This window comes from Nannospalax galili, unplaced genomic scaffold (genome assembly GCF_000622305.1).
Source record: "Nannospalax galili isolate Female #2095 unplaced genomic scaffold, S.galili_v1.0 scaffold1128, whole genome shotgun sequence".
Taxonomy (NCBI): domain Eukaryota; kingdom Metazoa; phylum Chordata; class Mammalia; order Rodentia; family Spalacidae; genus Nannospalax; species Nannospalax galili.
The window spans coordinates 96,786-114,797 of record NW_008358632.1 but is presented as its reverse complement, the minus strand read 5'-3'; the positions used below and the strand labels follow the sequence as shown (position 1 = coordinate 114,797).

General features: G+C 45.1%; 1 protein-coding gene across 2 annotated transcripts in view; it reads right to left on the bottom strand.

Moving 5' to 3' along the window:
- Positions 1 to 18,012, bottom strand: part of March10 (membrane associated ring-CH-type finger 10) — a 99,788-nt gene that overhangs the window by 7,852 nt on the left and 73,924 nt on the right. For both annotated transcript variants that reach the window (XM_008821878.2, XM_008821879.2), the window contains exons 7-8: positions 16,633 to 16,742; positions 2,110 to 2,223 (exon numbers count right to left, since the gene is read on the bottom strand). In XM_008821878.2, coding sequence (XP_008820100.1) covers positions 2,110 to 2,223; positions 16,633 to 16,742 — 224 coding nt within the window. The remainder of the gene's footprint in view (positions 1 to 2,109; positions 2,224 to 16,632; positions 16,743 to 18,012) is intronic.

Genomic DNA, 18,012 nt, shown 5'->3' with positions numbered 1-18,012 from the left:
AGTAGCAGGGATATCAGAGTATAAGGGCTCTAGTCGGGGGAGGGAGGCTATGGGAGGGTGCTATCTGGGAAGTGGGTGTAAAAAAAATAAATTAATTAAAAAAATAAAAAAATTCTTCAAAGGAGAAATAAAAAAAAAGGCACACCATTGGGCGTGTCTTCAAGAGATTTTTCAGGGAGGATTAAGGGAGACCTTGCCCTGAATGTGAATGGGACCATCCCATGGACTGCTATCCAGGACTGAATAAAACGGAGAAAAAAGAAAGAGCCAGCTAAGTGCCAACATTCATGTCTAGTTTAGGGTTTTCCAAGTTAAAAGTGAGCTGCTGGTGAGGGAGGAGGGCTGCACCCTGTCTGGTCCCTTCTGCTCCGGTTCCCAGTTTGCTTCTGGAACCATTAACTTCTTTTCTAGAACAGTTCTACCAGAATGTTCCTTAGAGGCAGTGCTCTAGCAACTTGGTTTTCATCCATTGGGCTGTCTTGTTTATCTTTTCATGTTTGCTTTGTAGCCCTAGTGGTTTGATGCTACTCGAATTAGCTGGCTGATGCTGGAGCCATCTGTAACCCACATCAACCCTGGTGCTTTGAAGTTCAATGTACAATAAAACGTTCATTAAAAGATGCGGAATCATGAAAATGAAGTTACAGAAATGTTAACCAAGGATCATTTCCTGCTTCCTGTCTTCCTGTACCATCCTTAAAAAAATGCTCTGAAGAATTTATGTCACCATGAAAACCATGGGAAAGTTAAGGAAGGGCAGGGTTGAAATGAGGGTAGGACGAGGGTGGGATTCCTAAGGAGAGAGGTTGGCAGAGGCCCAGCCTGGTTTGTTTTTTTTCCCCATTGAGAACTCAAGGTCTAAGAGAAGAATTTAATCCATAAAAAAGTAGAAATGGATCTAGAATTCTTGTGACTGGTGGTTCAAATTCAGCATTTTATTTTCTTTTTTTAAGACAGGGACTCATATCCCAGGCTGGACTTGAATTTGCTATATAACCTGAGGATGACCTTAGACTTTTGATCCTCCTGCCTCTATCTCTCAAATGCTGGCATGTACCACTGTTCCTGGCTAATGCAGAGCTGGGGATCAAACACAGAACTTCATGCATGTTAGGGAGGCACTCTATGAACTAAGATACATACCCAGCCCCTGAATTCAGAGTTTTTAATACAAGTGACTCCAAATGGCTCGCCATAGCCCACAGGGCTGCAGCCATGTAAGAATGCCAGGAATTACTGGGCTCTGACTTCCAGGCTGGTGACTGGTGTTGGAATAAGCCTCCTGTCCACTTAAGAGGAGAGTAGAGAGGGAGAGAAGAGAAAGAGGAGAGCAAAAACAAAGGGGGTCACAGGGATGTGGTGGCTGATCACTAAAACTGCCCTGTATACTGTTAGTGGCTTGATCACTGTCACGGTGGTCAACACATTGTTGACTTTGCTAAGAAGTTGAGCTAGGCTTCTCCCTTCATGCCCTGTGATTCTAGAGGGCCTTCCTGTTGTTAAAGGAGGAGCAGTCCCAAGTGACCTTCCTGGTACATACATTGTCACTTGCCAAATAGGGGCCAGCACCTTTGCTTCCTGGCAGCCTGCTCCACCTTCAGGTCTGGAAACACATATACACACACACACATACACACACGCATGTACACACACGCACACACAGAGGCATATTGAACCTTGGTATCCAAAACAACAGGCAGGGCTGTCATCTCAGAGTGAGACGAACTCTTCTGTGGGGAACATTGTGCTTTTACACAAATACCTCTATGCCTGGGCAGAGAACAAGCTTTCACAGAGTGTATACTCAGCAGCATCTTTCAGGCCTCTGTTTTGAGAGACAAGTCTCCCTAGAGACTCTCTCGAGTGCATGACCATTGATGACCACTTAATTACTACTTGTTTTGATAGTAAGCAATATGCAACTATTTCTTGCTTTCCGCTAGAGGGTCACTGCACATGCACTTACCAGCCACTAAATCTTAGACTTAATGATGACAGTCCCAGATCCTACCAAGTGACCACGAGGACTTCAACAGGTCTAATGTCTAATAAGTAGCACTAGGTGGTATTCTGGACTGTGCAGCCAGTTCCACTCAGGTCTAGACTTACCCTCTCTCTCGAAGCCCACCTAAAGTTGAGTGTCATGAGTTCTGCGAACCTCTGCTCATATAGGTGAAGTAGCAGCACCAGGTACAAGCCTGAATTCATCAGCTCATTCTGTGCCTACATATGGAGAAAAAGCCTGTAAGTTCATCTACAAAATGCTCATGGGCTCAGCCATGGGGTGGAGGGTAGAGATGAGAAAGGGAGGAAGGGCTCAAGTCCAAGGCAAAGCCTGCCTTTGGGGACCAGAGGACAGAGCAGGAGGAGGCCCAGGGTGGAAGACCACAGCCATCCTCCTGTAGTTCTCGGCTACCTAGTGGAGGATGCTCTAAGAAAGTTCCATTTGCCAGGCTCAATCTCATTCTGCAGACATCTGAGAAGCTATGTATACTTAGCCTTGAGCCCAGGGTTGTGGGGAGCCCAGGGTAGAAAGCCTAGAGCTCACTGCCAGGAACCCATCATCTGCTAAAGTATTGCTACAGCAAAGAAACCAGTGACCAGCAGACTGGTTGAGTGTGACCTTGGAGGGGGCTGTTTCTGATGGTAGGTACCTGGAAGGTGCTAACGGATGGGGGGCAGGTAGGGAGAGCAGGTGGTGGAAAGAGCAGGGCATGGAGTGGGTAAAATTCTCTTCTGGTTGGTATGGCTGGAATATATGGGCAGGTGACTTTTTATTCTTTGAGAGTTTCATACATGTATATATGTATTTTGATCATATCCACCCCTCACCCTCTTCATCCTATTCCTTCCTAAATCCCCCACATCCCCTTCCCAATTTCATATCCTTTTCTTGTCTATCTATCTATCTATCTATCTATCTATCTATCTATCTATCTATCATCTGTCTGTCTGTCTATCATCTATCTATCTATCTATCTATCATTATTTATCTATCCATCATCTATCTATCTATCATCCATCATCTATCTACTATTCTATCATTATCTATCTGTCTATCTATCTATCATCTATCATCTATCTATCTATCATCTATCTATCATTATCTATCTATCATCTGTCTGTCTGTCTGTCTGTCTATCGGGACAATAAATCTATATTTATGTCTGTACTCATCTATCTATCATCTGTCTATCATCATCTATCTATCTATCATCTATCTATCTATATCTATCTACTATCTATCTATCTATCATCTATCTATTATCTATCTATCTATCAATCATCTGTCTATCTATCATCTATCAATCAATCTATCTATCTATCATCATCTATCTATCTATCTATTTATCTATCTATCTATCTGTCTATCATCTGTCTGTCTATCATCTATCTATCATCTATCTATCTCTATCTATCATCTATCTATCTATCTATCTATCTATCTATCTATCTATCATCTATCTATCTAATCTTTTTTATAAAGCCCTGAGTCCAATTAGTGCTACCCAAATGGGCATGAGTGTAGGGTCATCTGTTGGAGCATAGACAGCCCATCAGAAGCCACACTCTTGAAGAAAACTGACTCTCCCTGAGCAGCCATCAACTGCCAATAGCTCCTAATCTAGGGGTGGGGTCTTGTGAGCTCCTTCCCAATCCATGCTGGTGTTTTAGATTTCTACAAAGCTTTGGCACAGGCTGGGGAGATGGTGAATTGGGGACCAGATTAGGCAGAACCAAGTAGTTTGGGTACTGTGTGTGTGTGTGTGTGTGTGTGTGTGTGTGTGTGTAAGATATCTTTGAGCAGGATGGATATCTGAGGGCATGCTTTACAATCCTGACACATCTCAAGCGGGTTTCATTTTCCTTGGCTCCTTTGCCTAGAGAAAAGGTTCCAAACCCCAGTTCTGTACAGTCCCCCCTTTCTACCTGGGCTTAGTGGTAGGCTGTCCTGAGCCTTCTTCCTCCAGCTGGTCTAATCTCATTTGCCTCCCTAGACAGGGCATCCAGTGAGGATCTCAGTGGCATTGGGGACTTTGGGGCCTTTGCTCAGGCTTTCTTTGGTTTGTTGTTTTCAGGCATCTGTTTTGAATACCGTTCTTTTTCCTACCTGGCCATGTCCCCAACTTCCTTTCAGCTGTCACAGGTGTCACCTCCTGGGGGAGCCTTCCTGATGACCCTCATTTGACTCTCTTGGCTCCCAAACATCTGTCTTTACTTTGTGCTGCACATCTTGCGTTTGTTAATGCTTCTGCTTTTTTTTTTTTTCAGTAGGTGGGCTGTGTTTTCTCCTCCCTGATGCTTGGAGCAGGAGCTGTCTAGGGAAGGTCTGGCTGTCTGGCCCCTCTGCCCGTCTTTAGCTCCCTGGCTGTGCTGCAGGGCCCTTCCTGGATCTTCAATAATCAACAGAACTAGTAATGACTTCCCTCTACAAGGAAAGGAGGAGAACGCCCTTTTGTTACTTGTCCTTGTGCCAAATCCCATGGGCACACGTGTGTGTGTGTGTGTGTGTGTGTGTGTGTGTGTGTGTGTGGCAGGGGGTTAGATGGATCAGCTTATGCTCTGGGATCCACCCAGCCCCTGCAGAGGGCATGACCCTTTACAACAGCCCTGGGAAGGGTCAGAACTGTGACTATGTCCAGGATAACAAAGCATAGACTTGACACGGTGGCCGTCTCAGGAGAGTCATCTTCTTCCTGAGGAGCTTCTTTGCTGGCCATCCCTTCCTGTTCCCACTAGATCAAGGACAACTCAGGAAGCTGGCACAGAACACATGTTCCCCAGAACCAAATGGCTGCCAGGAAAGGCTCAGAGGCTGGGCAGGATCGATGCACCCTTCCTTCTGTATCTGGCCATTGCCGGTTCTTGCTGCGACACTCGACCTCAAGGTCAGTGTGTGAGGCCTCTGCGCTGTCCATCTTCAGAGGCAAAACCACTGTCTTTTGCAGATAGGCTTCTATTATTGGCCCTTGATTTTCTTTTTTCTTTGCAGACCTTGCTCTAAATCAAGCAACTTGCTTGTTTTCAGGGTTTCCATTTTATCTGTCTCCTTTCACTTCCCCCAAGAGTCTATGCCTGCTGCCTCCTTTCAGGATGGTCTCCAAAGCTGCCTCCTCTAGGAAGTCTTCCTAAATGTGTCTTTTAATTCCTCCACCCTAGCCAAGCCTATCCCTCACTGGTTGTCCTGGCCGAGAGTTTTCTCTCTTTGCCAGGGGGCCCTTTCTGAGCAGACTCTGGCGCAAAATGGCAAACCAACCAGCTAGAAAATGGCTTGGAACGTTCAGGTTTGTCAAAGCATTCAGGGAGATCATTTACTTTTTATGACTCAATAAGGCCCGGAGGCATGCAAATGGGAAAATATCCACTAATGTTTTCTGCAGATAATTTGAAAAGTCACATCTAGCAGATTGCCTCTCTTCTCTGTTCTGTGGGAGGGAACCTGTCACATGGAACCATAAATCTCCTGGCCTTTCTCCTTTTCAGAATGAGATCCTGACATGGGCTCCACTGGCCAATCAGAGAGGGCATTGGTAGGTGACCCAGAGTCACCCTTTCTACCCATAATCCACAAGTAGGAGAATCTGTTCACTGAAACAGTTTCTTCACAGGGGCCCATGGACCATATTTTGGGGCCTTATTTATTGGAGTGACCCTTGACCCGATCACATCACACTCTGCCTCTCATGTGGAGTTCCATCTGTCACCAGACTGAAGGGCTGAGGGCAGAAGAGCAGTGATGACCCTCAAAGAGGCAGTGAACAACCGTTCTAGAGAGTGGCTCTTCCTACGAGCCGCTTTTCTCTTTTTCCCCTGTTCCTCATCCTTTGTTTTCTTTAAAATTCTTAATTTATTATTGCACTTGTGTGTGTGCATGTGTGCATGGTGTGTGTGGGAGGGTGTGCATGCTGCAATGCACTTATGGAGGCCAGAGGACAACCGTGTGGTGTAAGTTCTTGCTTTCCACCTTCACCTGGGTTCCAGGGATCAAACTCAGGCTGCTAGGCTTGATGAACCATCTAGCTTTCCCTGCCTTTGTTTCCTCCTTCCTTTTCTTTCTTCCTTTTAGAAAAGGTTTATTTTATGTGTATGCATGCTTTGCTTGTGTGTGTGTGTGTGTTGTGTGTGTATGTGTATATATGCACCATTTGCATGCAGTGCCCACAGAGGCCAGAAGAGGGCATTAGCTCCCACTGGAGCTGGAGTTACAGGCAGTTGTGAGCTACCATGTGGGTGCTGGGAACTGAACCCATGTCCTCTGCAAGAGCAGCCAGTGCTCTTAACCACCGAGCCATCTCTCCAGCCCCTTCCTTTGCTTCAGTAGTCTTTGTGGTCAAGAGATTTGCTAGTATGGAAAGTCTCAGCTTCCAGGTAGTGCCTGGGAAGATGCTGAGAACCTGGCTGACTCTTTTACTGTCTTCAAGTTCATGTTCTGGAGATGGTCGCAGGCCTGAAGGTGATTAGGTGCCTGCATGTGTCAAAGGACATCTGTCCTTGGCTGAGATAGAACAAGGCAGGGCCTGTGCTATACAGGAATGACTGCCAGAGGCCACCAAGACCCATTTGTGTGCCAGAGCAAACATGGCAGGAGCGCATCTCTGGGAGACAGAGGGCGTGGTTCTGAAAGTGCTGAGGGTAAGATGGACAGCCCAGGGCCATGGGATACTATGACTTTAGGTAAAAGATTTTAGTTGTACAGTGCGAGAATAACTCCAATTTATAAAGGGGGACAGGTAACCTCTGTTCTGCCTGTTTCCTGCAGGCGTTATGTAAATTGAGCTAACACAGGTGGCCCTGATACTTTGCAAAACAAATATATCCTGCAGGAGGCAAGAATTAAAGGTAGGATTCCAGGTACATTGTCTGTGCCTAAGGCCTGTGGACCACTTGTTTGCACCTGGACTTCTGGTGCCTGGCCCAGTGCCTGGGGCATAGTGTGCTCAGTAAACAGTTGCACAGGTGAAGCAACAAAAACAGAAGGTAGAATTATCCGTGTGCCTTGTTCTGACCCTCCCATGCTGTGCTATTGCTTCCCTTCTCCATTAGAAGGCTGCTGACTGTTGGTCTTGGGTACCCTGGTAATTCCCAGTACTGTGTGTGACATACAATAAATTGCTCAATAAATTTTTGTGTGTTTGAAATGGTCTTCTTGTAGCCCCAGTTGGCCTAGAACTTGCTATGTAGAGCAGGCTGCCCTTAAACTCATCAGGGATCTGCCCTTCTGCCTCCCAAGTGTTGGGATTTAAAGTTGTGTGCAACCATGCCTGACTCAAAAAACATTTTAAGAGTTAAACTTTTATGTTACAGGGATTTTCCCACAAAAAAAAACAAATGACACCTAGTTCTATCTTGGACCAATTGAACTGGAGTTACACCTGCTCATCATTTTAATAGGAAAAAAGACTTGCAAATAAGGTTAAAAGCTGTTATCTGGGGGCTGGAGAGATGGCTCAGGGGTAAAGAACACTGATTGTTCTTACAGGAGACCCGGGTTCGAATCCCAGCACCCACATGGCAGCTAACAACTGTCCGTAACTCTAGTCCCAGGGGATCCAACAGCCTCTTCTGTCCTCCGTGGGGATTGCATGACACGGGTGCACTTACCTACATGCAGGCAATACATACACACATACATATAAAAAATAAATAAATAAAAAGCTGTTATCTGGGGTGGAGATTTTACATGATTTTGTTGTTGATGTTGAGAGAGAGAGAGAGAGAGAGAGAGAGAGAGAGGATCTTGTGTAGCACATGCTGGCCTCAAACTTGCTGTGTAGCCTTGACTTTCTGATCCTCCTGCCTCTACCTTTTGAGGGCGGGGATTACAGGTATGTACCACCATACCTGGTTTTATGTAGTGCTGGGCATCCAGCTCAGGGATTTGTGCATACCAGGAAAGCACTTTACCAGCTGAGCTTTGTTCCCAGCCCTGAATTTTGTTTTTGGTTTCTTTTGCTGTATAGGGAATTGAACCTAGGGCATCACTCATGCCAGGCAAGTACTATACCACAGAAGTACAGCCCCATTTGATCCTTATGCATGTGCGCACACACACACACACACACACGCACGCACACACATGCACACGCGCACACACATGCGCACACGCACACACGCACACCCCACACCTCACACACACGCACACCCCCCCACACACGCACACGCACACCCCACACCTCACACACCCTGCTGTACCAGGGTTCAAACACAGCCTCACCATACCAAGCAGGCACTCAGTAACTATATAAGCAAACCCTTTGCAAGACTTTTATAATTACAGTGAACAAAGCGAGTGAGAAAATAAGACAAATTGTTACTTGGCTAGCGAGTGAGCTGAGGTCCAGGAAGAGCCAGGAGAACTGAAGCCAGTTCCCGGCAGCTTGTAGTTTTTGGTCTTTCTTTGTATCTGTCTAGAGTTGGCAGCAGCTAGCCACTGCTCAAGAGAGGAAGCCATTTGCCATGGTTTCAGTGGGAGAAGAAGAGATTGCCTGGAAGTCCCGGGGCCTCTCCCGCTGGGCTGTGCCCTCAGCACCTGGGGACGTGCTGAGTGTCTACTGCTTCTTACAGAGCTTTGTGTCAGGCAACAGCTAAGTCGGTGTTTGTCCATGGAAAGTTTCTGAACCTGTCAGCATCACATACTCCTGTCTCAAGTTGAATTTGGACTGTTACCAAACTATTAAATTGACCACAGGCCATTGGAATAACCAGACCCCACTCTGAAAGTGTGAGCATTTGATGGCTTCCCACCAGTAGGTCAAAGTTGGTGTGGCACACCGCACACATCATCTCCTAGGATGATGGTGCTCCCACCAGAGTGGATCTGTAGTCTGGTTTCTACATGTGATGATAATGAAGAGCATTTTCAAAAGGCTTGGATGACTAGTCAGGTTTCTCACAAAGCTCATTCAGGTAGGCACAGTAACTACTGGCCATTTCTACTTTCCACTCAGCTCTGTGTCAGAGGCTGACCCCATGGAGACATCACCAAGCTCCCTGTCCTAGTTTATTTCTCCACTGCTGTGACAAAACACTCTGACCATAGGCCAGTCCAATGAAGGCAATTCCCCAGTGGAGGCTCCCTCAACCCAGGTGTGTCAAGTTGACACTAAAGCTGTCCAGCACACTCCTTTACCCTCTGGTTTCCCAGTAGGTTTGGCTGGCAGGAGACCAGAGAGTAGAGGTTAAGCTGGGGTGTTTGTTCTTACTGTTCCCCCAACTGGACAGTGGGGTGACCATGGCGGCTTCCTCTTCTGAGCAACTCCAGTTCTGATTCTGGTGAGTGCCCTTTGTCCCTTCAGGGGTTGGGGGGGTGTCATGCTGGTATAGTCTGTTGTAGTTTTTGTCTCTGTTACTGTGACAAACACCATGACCAAAAACAACTTGGGGAGGAAAGGGTTTGTTTGGCTTACATGTTACTGTCTATGTTGAGGGAAGCTAAGGCAGGTGCCTGGAGGCAGGAGCTGAAGCAGAAACCCTGGACGAATGCTGCTTACTAGCTTGCTCCCTCAGACTTGCTCAACTACTTTTTTTTTTAAATTTTATTATTTTTATTTTATGTGTATGAGTGTATTGCCATGTCATGCAATGCTGCAGAGGTCTGAAGAGGGCTTCAGATTCCCCCAGAACTGGAGTTAAGGACAGTTCGTAGCTGCCATGTGGATGCTGGGAATTGAACCCGAGTCCTCTGCAAGAGCAGTCAGTGCTCTCAACCGCTGAGCCATCTCTCCAGCCCCTCAACTACTGTTCTTATACAGCCTAGGCTCACCTGCCCAGGGACAGCAGTTCCCACAGTGGGCTGGGTCCTCCTACATCAATTAACAACCAAGAAGATGCCCCACAGACATGACCACAGGCCAGTGTGAAAGAGGAAATTCCTCAACTGAGGTTCCCTCTTCCCAGGTGACTCTAGTTTGTGTCAAGTTGACAAAAAACTAATTAGTACAGCTGCGTTTCTCTCTCCTCTCTCTCTCTCTCTCTCTCTCTCTCTCTCTCTGTGTGTATGTGTGTGTACCTATTCACGTGGAGGTTGATGTTGGGAATCATCCTTCATTGCTCTTCCAACTTATTGAGGAGGGTCTCTCAATAAAACCTAGAACTCACTGATATAGCTAGTTTAAGTATCCAGTGAGCCCTGGGGATCCCTTGTCTCTGTTTCCTGAGCACTAGGATTAGGCGGGCTGCCACCCCCACCTGGCATTTGCACAGGTGCCTGGGATCTGAACTCTGGTCCTCATGCCTGCACAGCAAGCACCTTCTGCACCTTACCCACTGAGCCATCTCTCCAGTTCCTCCCTCCTCATTTTGGCTCAGATGTCTAATGTTTGCAGAAAAAGGCCAATGGTGAAGCCAATGTAAATTCCCTCTAAGGGGACATTTGGATCAACAATGATTTTACAGTTTTAAAGTTAGATGCTTCACAATCTTGATTCTTTTTTGAATTGTTATGATGAGGGAGGGGTAGTTTTAAGCTATAATGGTATTATTGGTCTATATTCATTTGATGAGTGTTTAGTGACTGCTTATTTTCTGCATTGTTCTACATCAGAACCATGTATTACAATACAATCAGAGGCAGAAATGCAAACCACATACATAATTTAAAAAATTATAGGAGCCACATGAGAGAAAAAGAAATCAGTGAAATTAATACAAACAAGGTATTTTATTAACCTAGTATATCCAAAATATCATTTCAATATATAATTACAGATATATGTTGCTTAACCACAGGGATGCATTCTAAGAAATGTGTTATTAGGCAATTTCATTGTTGTGTGACTACCACGAAGTGTACTTACACAAACCTAGGGCATAGCCTGCTACACATAGAGGCTACATGGTACACATAGCATACCACATGTGCAAGTCCAGATTCTCTTGAAAGGTCCCTAAGCAGAATGGGGCTGTAGTCCAAAATTATTAATGCAATAGATTTTTATATGTAATATATACTATTTAAATTAAGATTTTTTTATGTGTATGAGTGTTTTGCCTACATGAATGTAAATGTACCACAGGTGTGCCTGGTTTCTTCAGGGACCAGAAAAAGGCATAAGAGCTCCTGAAACTGGAGTTACAAATGGTTGTGGGCTACCATGTGGGTTCTGGGAATTGAACCTGAGTCTTCAGCAAGGGCAATCAGTGCTCTTAACTGCTGAGCTATCTCTCCAGCCCCTATATTTAGAATTTAAAAATTATATTCATCTATGTATGTATGTATGTATGCATGTATGTATGTATATACGTGTGTGGGAACATGAGCGCCACAGTGCTTGGGTAGAGGTCAGACAACAACTTTCAGGAGTTGATTTTCTCCTTCCACCATGTGGGTCCCAGGATCAAATTCAGATTGTTAGGTTTGGCAGCAAGCACCCTCTCCCCACTAAGCCATCTTGCCAGCCCCATAATATGATATTTAAAAACAAAATTTTGGTATTAATTCTTTGTTTAAGAAAGCCTTTGTTCCTCCTCCAATTGTGAGGAATAATTTTACGAGGTGCAGAATTCTAGGCTGGCTAATTATTTTAAGGATTTCATTCTATTGTGAGGTTTCTGGGATGTTGAATGCCAGTTTAACCTTTGCTTTCATATAGGGAAGATGGTTTTTCCCTTCCTCTTCCTCTGGGAACTTTTCATTTATCTTTTACTTTTCCTCTCCGCCCCCCTTGCATCTGTCCTGCTTTGTGTGCTATTAAGTTTCTGCTTTGCTGTTTAATATTAAGTTGGGTGAATTTCTCAGTCCTATTTTCTTTGACAATTCATTCTCAACCCTTTCCCTCTCTCATCCCCTCCCTCTCCCATATCAGTCAATATTGCTTCAATCTCTCCCCTCCCCCTTGGCATTTCCATTGTGTACATGTTACACTGCTAGAGTTTAGATGTCAAGGTGACATCCAGAGTCCATGTGCTAAGAGCTTAGACACCAGGAGACACCATGGGAACATGACAAGGCCTAGTGGGAGATCCTCAGACCTTGGAGGATGTGTCCTGCAAAGGGCCTGTAGGGACCTGCTTCTGTCTCTGTGGTTTTTGTTTATTTGTTCGAGATAGGGTCTCCCTGTAACCCCTGCTGGACTGAAACTCACTATGTAGACCTGGCCTTTATCTTACAGAGACCTGCCTGCCTCTCTGCCTCCCAAGTGCTGGGATTAAAGCATGTGTCACCACCTTTTTTTTTTTTTTTTTTTGATATAAGGTCTCACTATTTAACCCTGGCTAGCCTGGAACTCACAGAGATTCACCAGACTTTGTCTCCCCAGTGCCTGAGCCACCATGTCTGGCCTACTTCTCTCTCTCTCTCTCTCTCTCTCTCTCTCTCTCTCTCTCTCTCTCTCTCTTTTTCCTCTGGCCAGGAAATGAGCTTGTGACACGCACGCACGCATGCTGTGTCTCTGGCACCTTCCAACAGCCGAAAGCAATGAGTTTACTCTATATAGGACTGGAACCTCCAAATTATGAGCCAACTAAATCTTATCTCTTTATAAGTTAATGGTCTCAGGTATTTTGTTATAGGGACAGGAAACTAATATATAACTTAAAAAATTACATTATTATTTTGTGTGTGTACCATGACGTGTGTATGTACCATACTGTGCATGTGGAAGTCAGACAACAACTTGTGGGAGGGAGTTGGTTCTTTCCTTCCATGAGGGTCCCAGGGGTCAAACTCAGGTGGCAAATGTTTTTACCCACTGAGCCATCTCTCCAGCCCTACATACAGTTTTTGTATAATTGTTTCGAAGTTCTTAAATACCATTCTCCCCTCTTGTAGTATCTTTTTTTCTTTGCTTTTCCAGTTCTGACAAAGCATTCCTCAAATTCAGAAATGCTTTCCTCAGCTGTGTTGGGTCTACTAATCAGCCTATCAAAGACGTGCTTCTGTTACGCACCCTTACCTCTATAGCATTTCTTTTACCTAGAATTTCCATCTCTGCCTGTGTTAAATGGTCTTGCACACTGTCTGTTTTTCCAAGCACTTAGCTGATTAATCACAGTTGCTCTAAACTCCTGGCCTGGTAATTCCATAATCTCTGCCCTCTGTTCTCAAGCTTGCTCTGCGTCTGTAAATGGTGTTTTAAAATTTTTAGTATATCTTATAACTTTTTCTTTTGAGCAGGGTGTCACAGTGACTCAGGCTGGTCTAGAATTCAGTATGTAGCCCAGGCTGGCCTCAAACTCATGATGATCTTCCTATCTCAGCCTCTGGAGTGCTAGGATTACTGGTGGATACCACTACACTGGCACAACTTTTTCTTGATAGCTGGAGATGTCCTGCTGGGTAGTGAGAGCTGCTGTCAGTAGGCCTTTAGTACTATGGCCTTGAGGTGTAAGAAAGAAGGCATCCTGCACTCCTCTGAGTAGGTCTCAGTGTGTCAGGAGCTCAGCCTCTGGCCCATGAACTTCATACACGCTCTTTCGTCCCCTCAGCAGATGGTGGTGGGGGGGGCTGGAGTTGGTATTAGGTAAGGCTCTGGTTAAATGTTTTCTTCTAAGGGCAGATGTTAAGAAAAGGGACTCAGGAAGTACCATAGTATTTTTCTCTGATCCCTGTAAGAACTTGGCTGAGTTCCTACAGCTAAAACTCACAAAAATGGGGGCTAGCAAGACGGCTCAGTGGGTAAAGGTGCTTGCCATGTAAGTCTGGTGACCTGAGTTCCACCCCTGGGACCCACATAAAGGTGGAAAGAGAGAACTGACTCCACAAAACTGTCTGCTGACTTCCATATGTGTGCTGTGGCATGTGCACACCCCCAGCCCCCAATGTCATGCAAGCACACAAACAATAATAATAAAATTAAATTTAAAATTCACAAAAATGCGGGAGCAGCGGGGTCCCTCTGGAGTTCATAAAGATGTGTCTACACTGAGCCTGCACACCCCTTACAGTGCAGATCTCTATGCCCAGCACGGTTCCCACACGGGGTTCTGCACACGAATCTGTCAGTTGTGTTCTTTACCCATCACTGGGTCTCTCTGAGCCACAGCACTGGTTCATCTTGTCATCTCACTTTTCTCACAGATCTAAGAAGAGCTGTTGACTCTCCTGTTTGCTCAGTTTTATATGTGGCTGGATGGTGGTGACTTCCAAGTTCCTTCCATGCTGAACAGGGACATGTATTCCATCTCTGAAATATGATGTGTGTGCTATGGTAGGGAGACAGCTGTGTGCTTCCCCAATGGGTTCTCATCCGACTTTTAATCCCCATTGCTATGGTTTCAATGAGTGGTGCTCCCAGAGATCCATGTGTTAGAGGCTTGTTCTCCAGGGTAGCCCTGTTGGGAGGTGGTGAAGCTGTTAGGAGGTGGGACCTGAGGTCACTTAGTGCATGTTCTTGAAAGTACCTTGTGCCAGTTTCTTCTCTTTTCTCTCTGCTTCTTGGCTCCTAAAGTGAGAAGTTAGCTCTACCACACACTTCTGCCACGTTGTGCTGCCCTCAGCAGAGGCCCAAAGTAATGGGGCCATTCAGCCTTATACTGTAGCCTCCAGAACCTCGAGCCAAAGCAAACCTTTCTCTCTATAAGTTAATCACTTCAGGTATGTGCTGGGTAGCTTTAGTGTCAACTTGACACACTTGGGTAGAGGGAGCCTCAATTGGGGAGTTGCCTCCACTGGACTGGCCTGTGGCCATGTCTGTGGGGCATCTTCTTGATTGTTGAGTGATGTGGGAGGGCCCAGCCCACTGTGTGTGGTGCCACTCCTTGGCAGGTGGTCCTTTATTGTATAAGAAAGTGGGCTGAGCTTGGGCCAGGGGAGCAAGTCAGTAAGCAGCATTCCTCCACAGCCCGTGCTTCAGCTCCTGCCTCCAGGTTCATGCACTGGCTTCCTACCTTGGGCTCCCTCATTGACAACTGTGACCTGGGAGATATAAGCCAAATAAACCCTTTCTTCTTCAAGTTGGTATTGGTCAGAGTGTTTTGTCACAGCAACTGAAAGCAAACTAGAGCAAGGTATTTCATTATAGTGACAGAAGGCTGATTAATACAACCACTGTGAAATGTGAAGATAGAAATCTTATCTGGGGAGAGGAAAGGACCAGTGAGAGGTCAGAGAGGAAAGGGGGTGTGTGTGTGTATGTGACTATGAGCAGAGTACAATGATTTTATATACATATATATGAGAATCTCACAGTGAAACCCATTGTTCTGTATGCTAACTAAATAATAATAATAGCAATAATAAAATCCTCAAAAAAGGTGGAAAGCTAATCTGACTCTAGTGTTTAAAGAACCATTGGGAAGGGATAGGGTTGAATAAGGATATCGAAATGAAGGGCTGTGACTGGATTCTAGTGGACTTATAAGAAGAGGGAGAGAGATCGGAAGACATATGCACATGTGTGCTCCCTCTCCCTTGTCATGTGATACCATGAATCTGCTGGTAAGACCATTACCAGGTATTACCCTGAGCTACAGAAAACTGTGCGGGGCGGTGGGGCAGTGGTGGGGAAGGCAGCAACATGAATAGCTACTATTCTTGAAGCCCCAAGTCTGTTTTCTTTATAAAGTTGCCCAGCCTCACATTTTGTTACAGTATTGAAAAATAGACTAATACAGTATACATTTAATATGAAATTTTGTGGCATTTTACTGGCTCTTTTTGCACCAGGTATTTGAAATTAGGTACATATTTATTATAACATGTATTGATTAAAGCTAGCCAACTCATTAGCCATGTGTGGCTTGTGGCTTCTATATTAGAGAGTATAGTTTTAAATACGAGATTGTTTACCTGAGAATTAAGTGATTAACTTTTACCTTGGGCATAAATCACCTTCCCACCTGAGGTTAATTAATTTTCATGTTCTCAGAAATGTAATCCAAATGCCCCAGGAGAGTTTTCTCCACTCATCCTTTCCCAAATTCACCAGGTATTAAAAAGCCCACAGTAAAGCAGGGCCTTATTACCCAGAGTTACTTGGTATTTAAGTTGGGGACCATTTCTTCCAAGACCTTCAATTGTTTTCTCTTGTTGGTGTTGAATTACTTCAGCAAAGTTGGACATGGAACTAGCCCAGGCTTTCTTGCTATTTGCATGCTTTTAGTTGGCCACTCCAGATCCCTGCTTTTGTTCTTGACAGCAGGTAGATGGCAACCCAGGAATCAAGACCTCCTAAGAGTTAACTCTCCTGTGCTCCTATTTATTTATTGAGACAGGGTCTCCCTATAGTCCCAGCTGGCCTAGAACTTGCTATATAGACCAGGTTGGCCTTGATCTCATAGAGATCTGCCTGCCTCCAGTGTTCTAATTTAATGACCGACCTCAAAGAAGTCAGCCAGGCATTCTCAGATTCATGTCACACACAGGCTTTCCACTTCCTTAGACCAGGAGAGTGTGTTTCTTCCTGCTTGTATTTCTAACTTATTTTATTGAAGATTTATTTTTATTTTATTGTATGAGTGTTTGCCTGTATGTATGTAAGTCTACCATTTGTATGCAGTGCCTGCAGAGGCCAGAAGAGGGTGTCAGATCCCCTGGCACCGGAGTTATGGATGGTTGTTAGCTACTGTGTGGGTACTAAAAACTGAACCGGGGTCCTCTGCAAGAGTAGCCAGTGCTCTTAACCACTAAGGCATCTCTCCAGCCCCTCTAATCTACTTTAAACCAGAGACAAAGTGGCTGTGAGTGTGTCTTACCCGGGATTGCTGGTGCTTGTGGTAGAATTCAGTCATGTTAAAGTCATCCAGGTCGACGAGCAAGCCTTGCTTACACATCTCACAGGTCTTCACAGTGCCTAGATCTGCTCCTGATGAGAGTAACAAGTATATATATGTAAGAGCATAGATGGGAAGTTTTTACACACACACACACACACACACACACACACACACACACACACAATTTTATGTTCTATATAACCCTGAGTCTGTTTGTGTTGGCATTTTGGACAGGTAATATTTTGAGATTGAACTTGTGTGTGTTATGAATTCCAAGCTTCAGTGACTTTCTTTTAAAGTCAGTCATCTTCTGTAGCAAATGACCTTGAATCTGAGATCTGAACATTTTTCCCTTTGTAATCATTTATTATGCAAGCCTCATGCAAGTTGAAATTCCCATGACTTTTAAATAACAGGTCTTGTTTCTATTTAAATATATAAACATAATGGTTCATAAAATTGGAATTGCTACACGGAAGCTGAGACTCTAACACAGGTGTTTGCAACAAGAGTGAGTATTGGGCCTACTCCTCCCCCTCTCCCATGTAGACCTACCATAGAACCAGGTAAAAAGAATTAGTGAGGACTAATTAGTTGGCAAACGCTCTCCTCAGTTGATGGCTCTGGCTACCAAAGCTTTGCCTTTGCTCCCACCCAGGTGAGCTTTCCACCCGAGGAAAGCGAGGGAGCAAAGGCCCAGGGTATGGATTCTAGTTACCATGTAGGAAGACTGAGTTCAGCCTCACTTGGGAAAAAAACAAGAGAAGGCTTCTGAGCATTCTGGGCCAGTCCTTCTCTCAGTTTGCTCTACTTCCTCAAGGCAAAGGCAGAAGCTAGGGGCTGGAGACATGGCTCCGTGGTTAAGAGCACTGGCTGCTCTTACAGGACCCAGATTTGAATCCCAGCACCCACATGGCAGCTAACAACTGTCTGTAACTCTAGTTCCAGGGGAATCCCATGCCCTCTTCTGACCTCTGTGGGTACACTTACATACATGTAGGCAATACACTCATACACACACACACACACACACACACACACACACACACACAGGGCAGAAGCTTCAAATGGTGGCTGTTCTGTCTATACGAGAAGTGCCACGTTTCTCCCTTGTGGAGCTGCTGCATTTAGTTTATTTTACTCATTAGAAAACACATTGGTTACCTGCATCTATTTAGTAAGCAGGGCTTTGCAGGTTTATGCCTGAGTTCTGTGTCTCCATTGTGGATATAAAAGCACAGTAAATAATAGGGACTTTCAGAGGTCTAGGATGATCAGTAATCTCTTTTCTATATTCGTGTGGTTTTCCCTTTTCTTTCTCTTTCTTTTCTTTCTCCTTTCTTTTCTTCATTCCCTCTC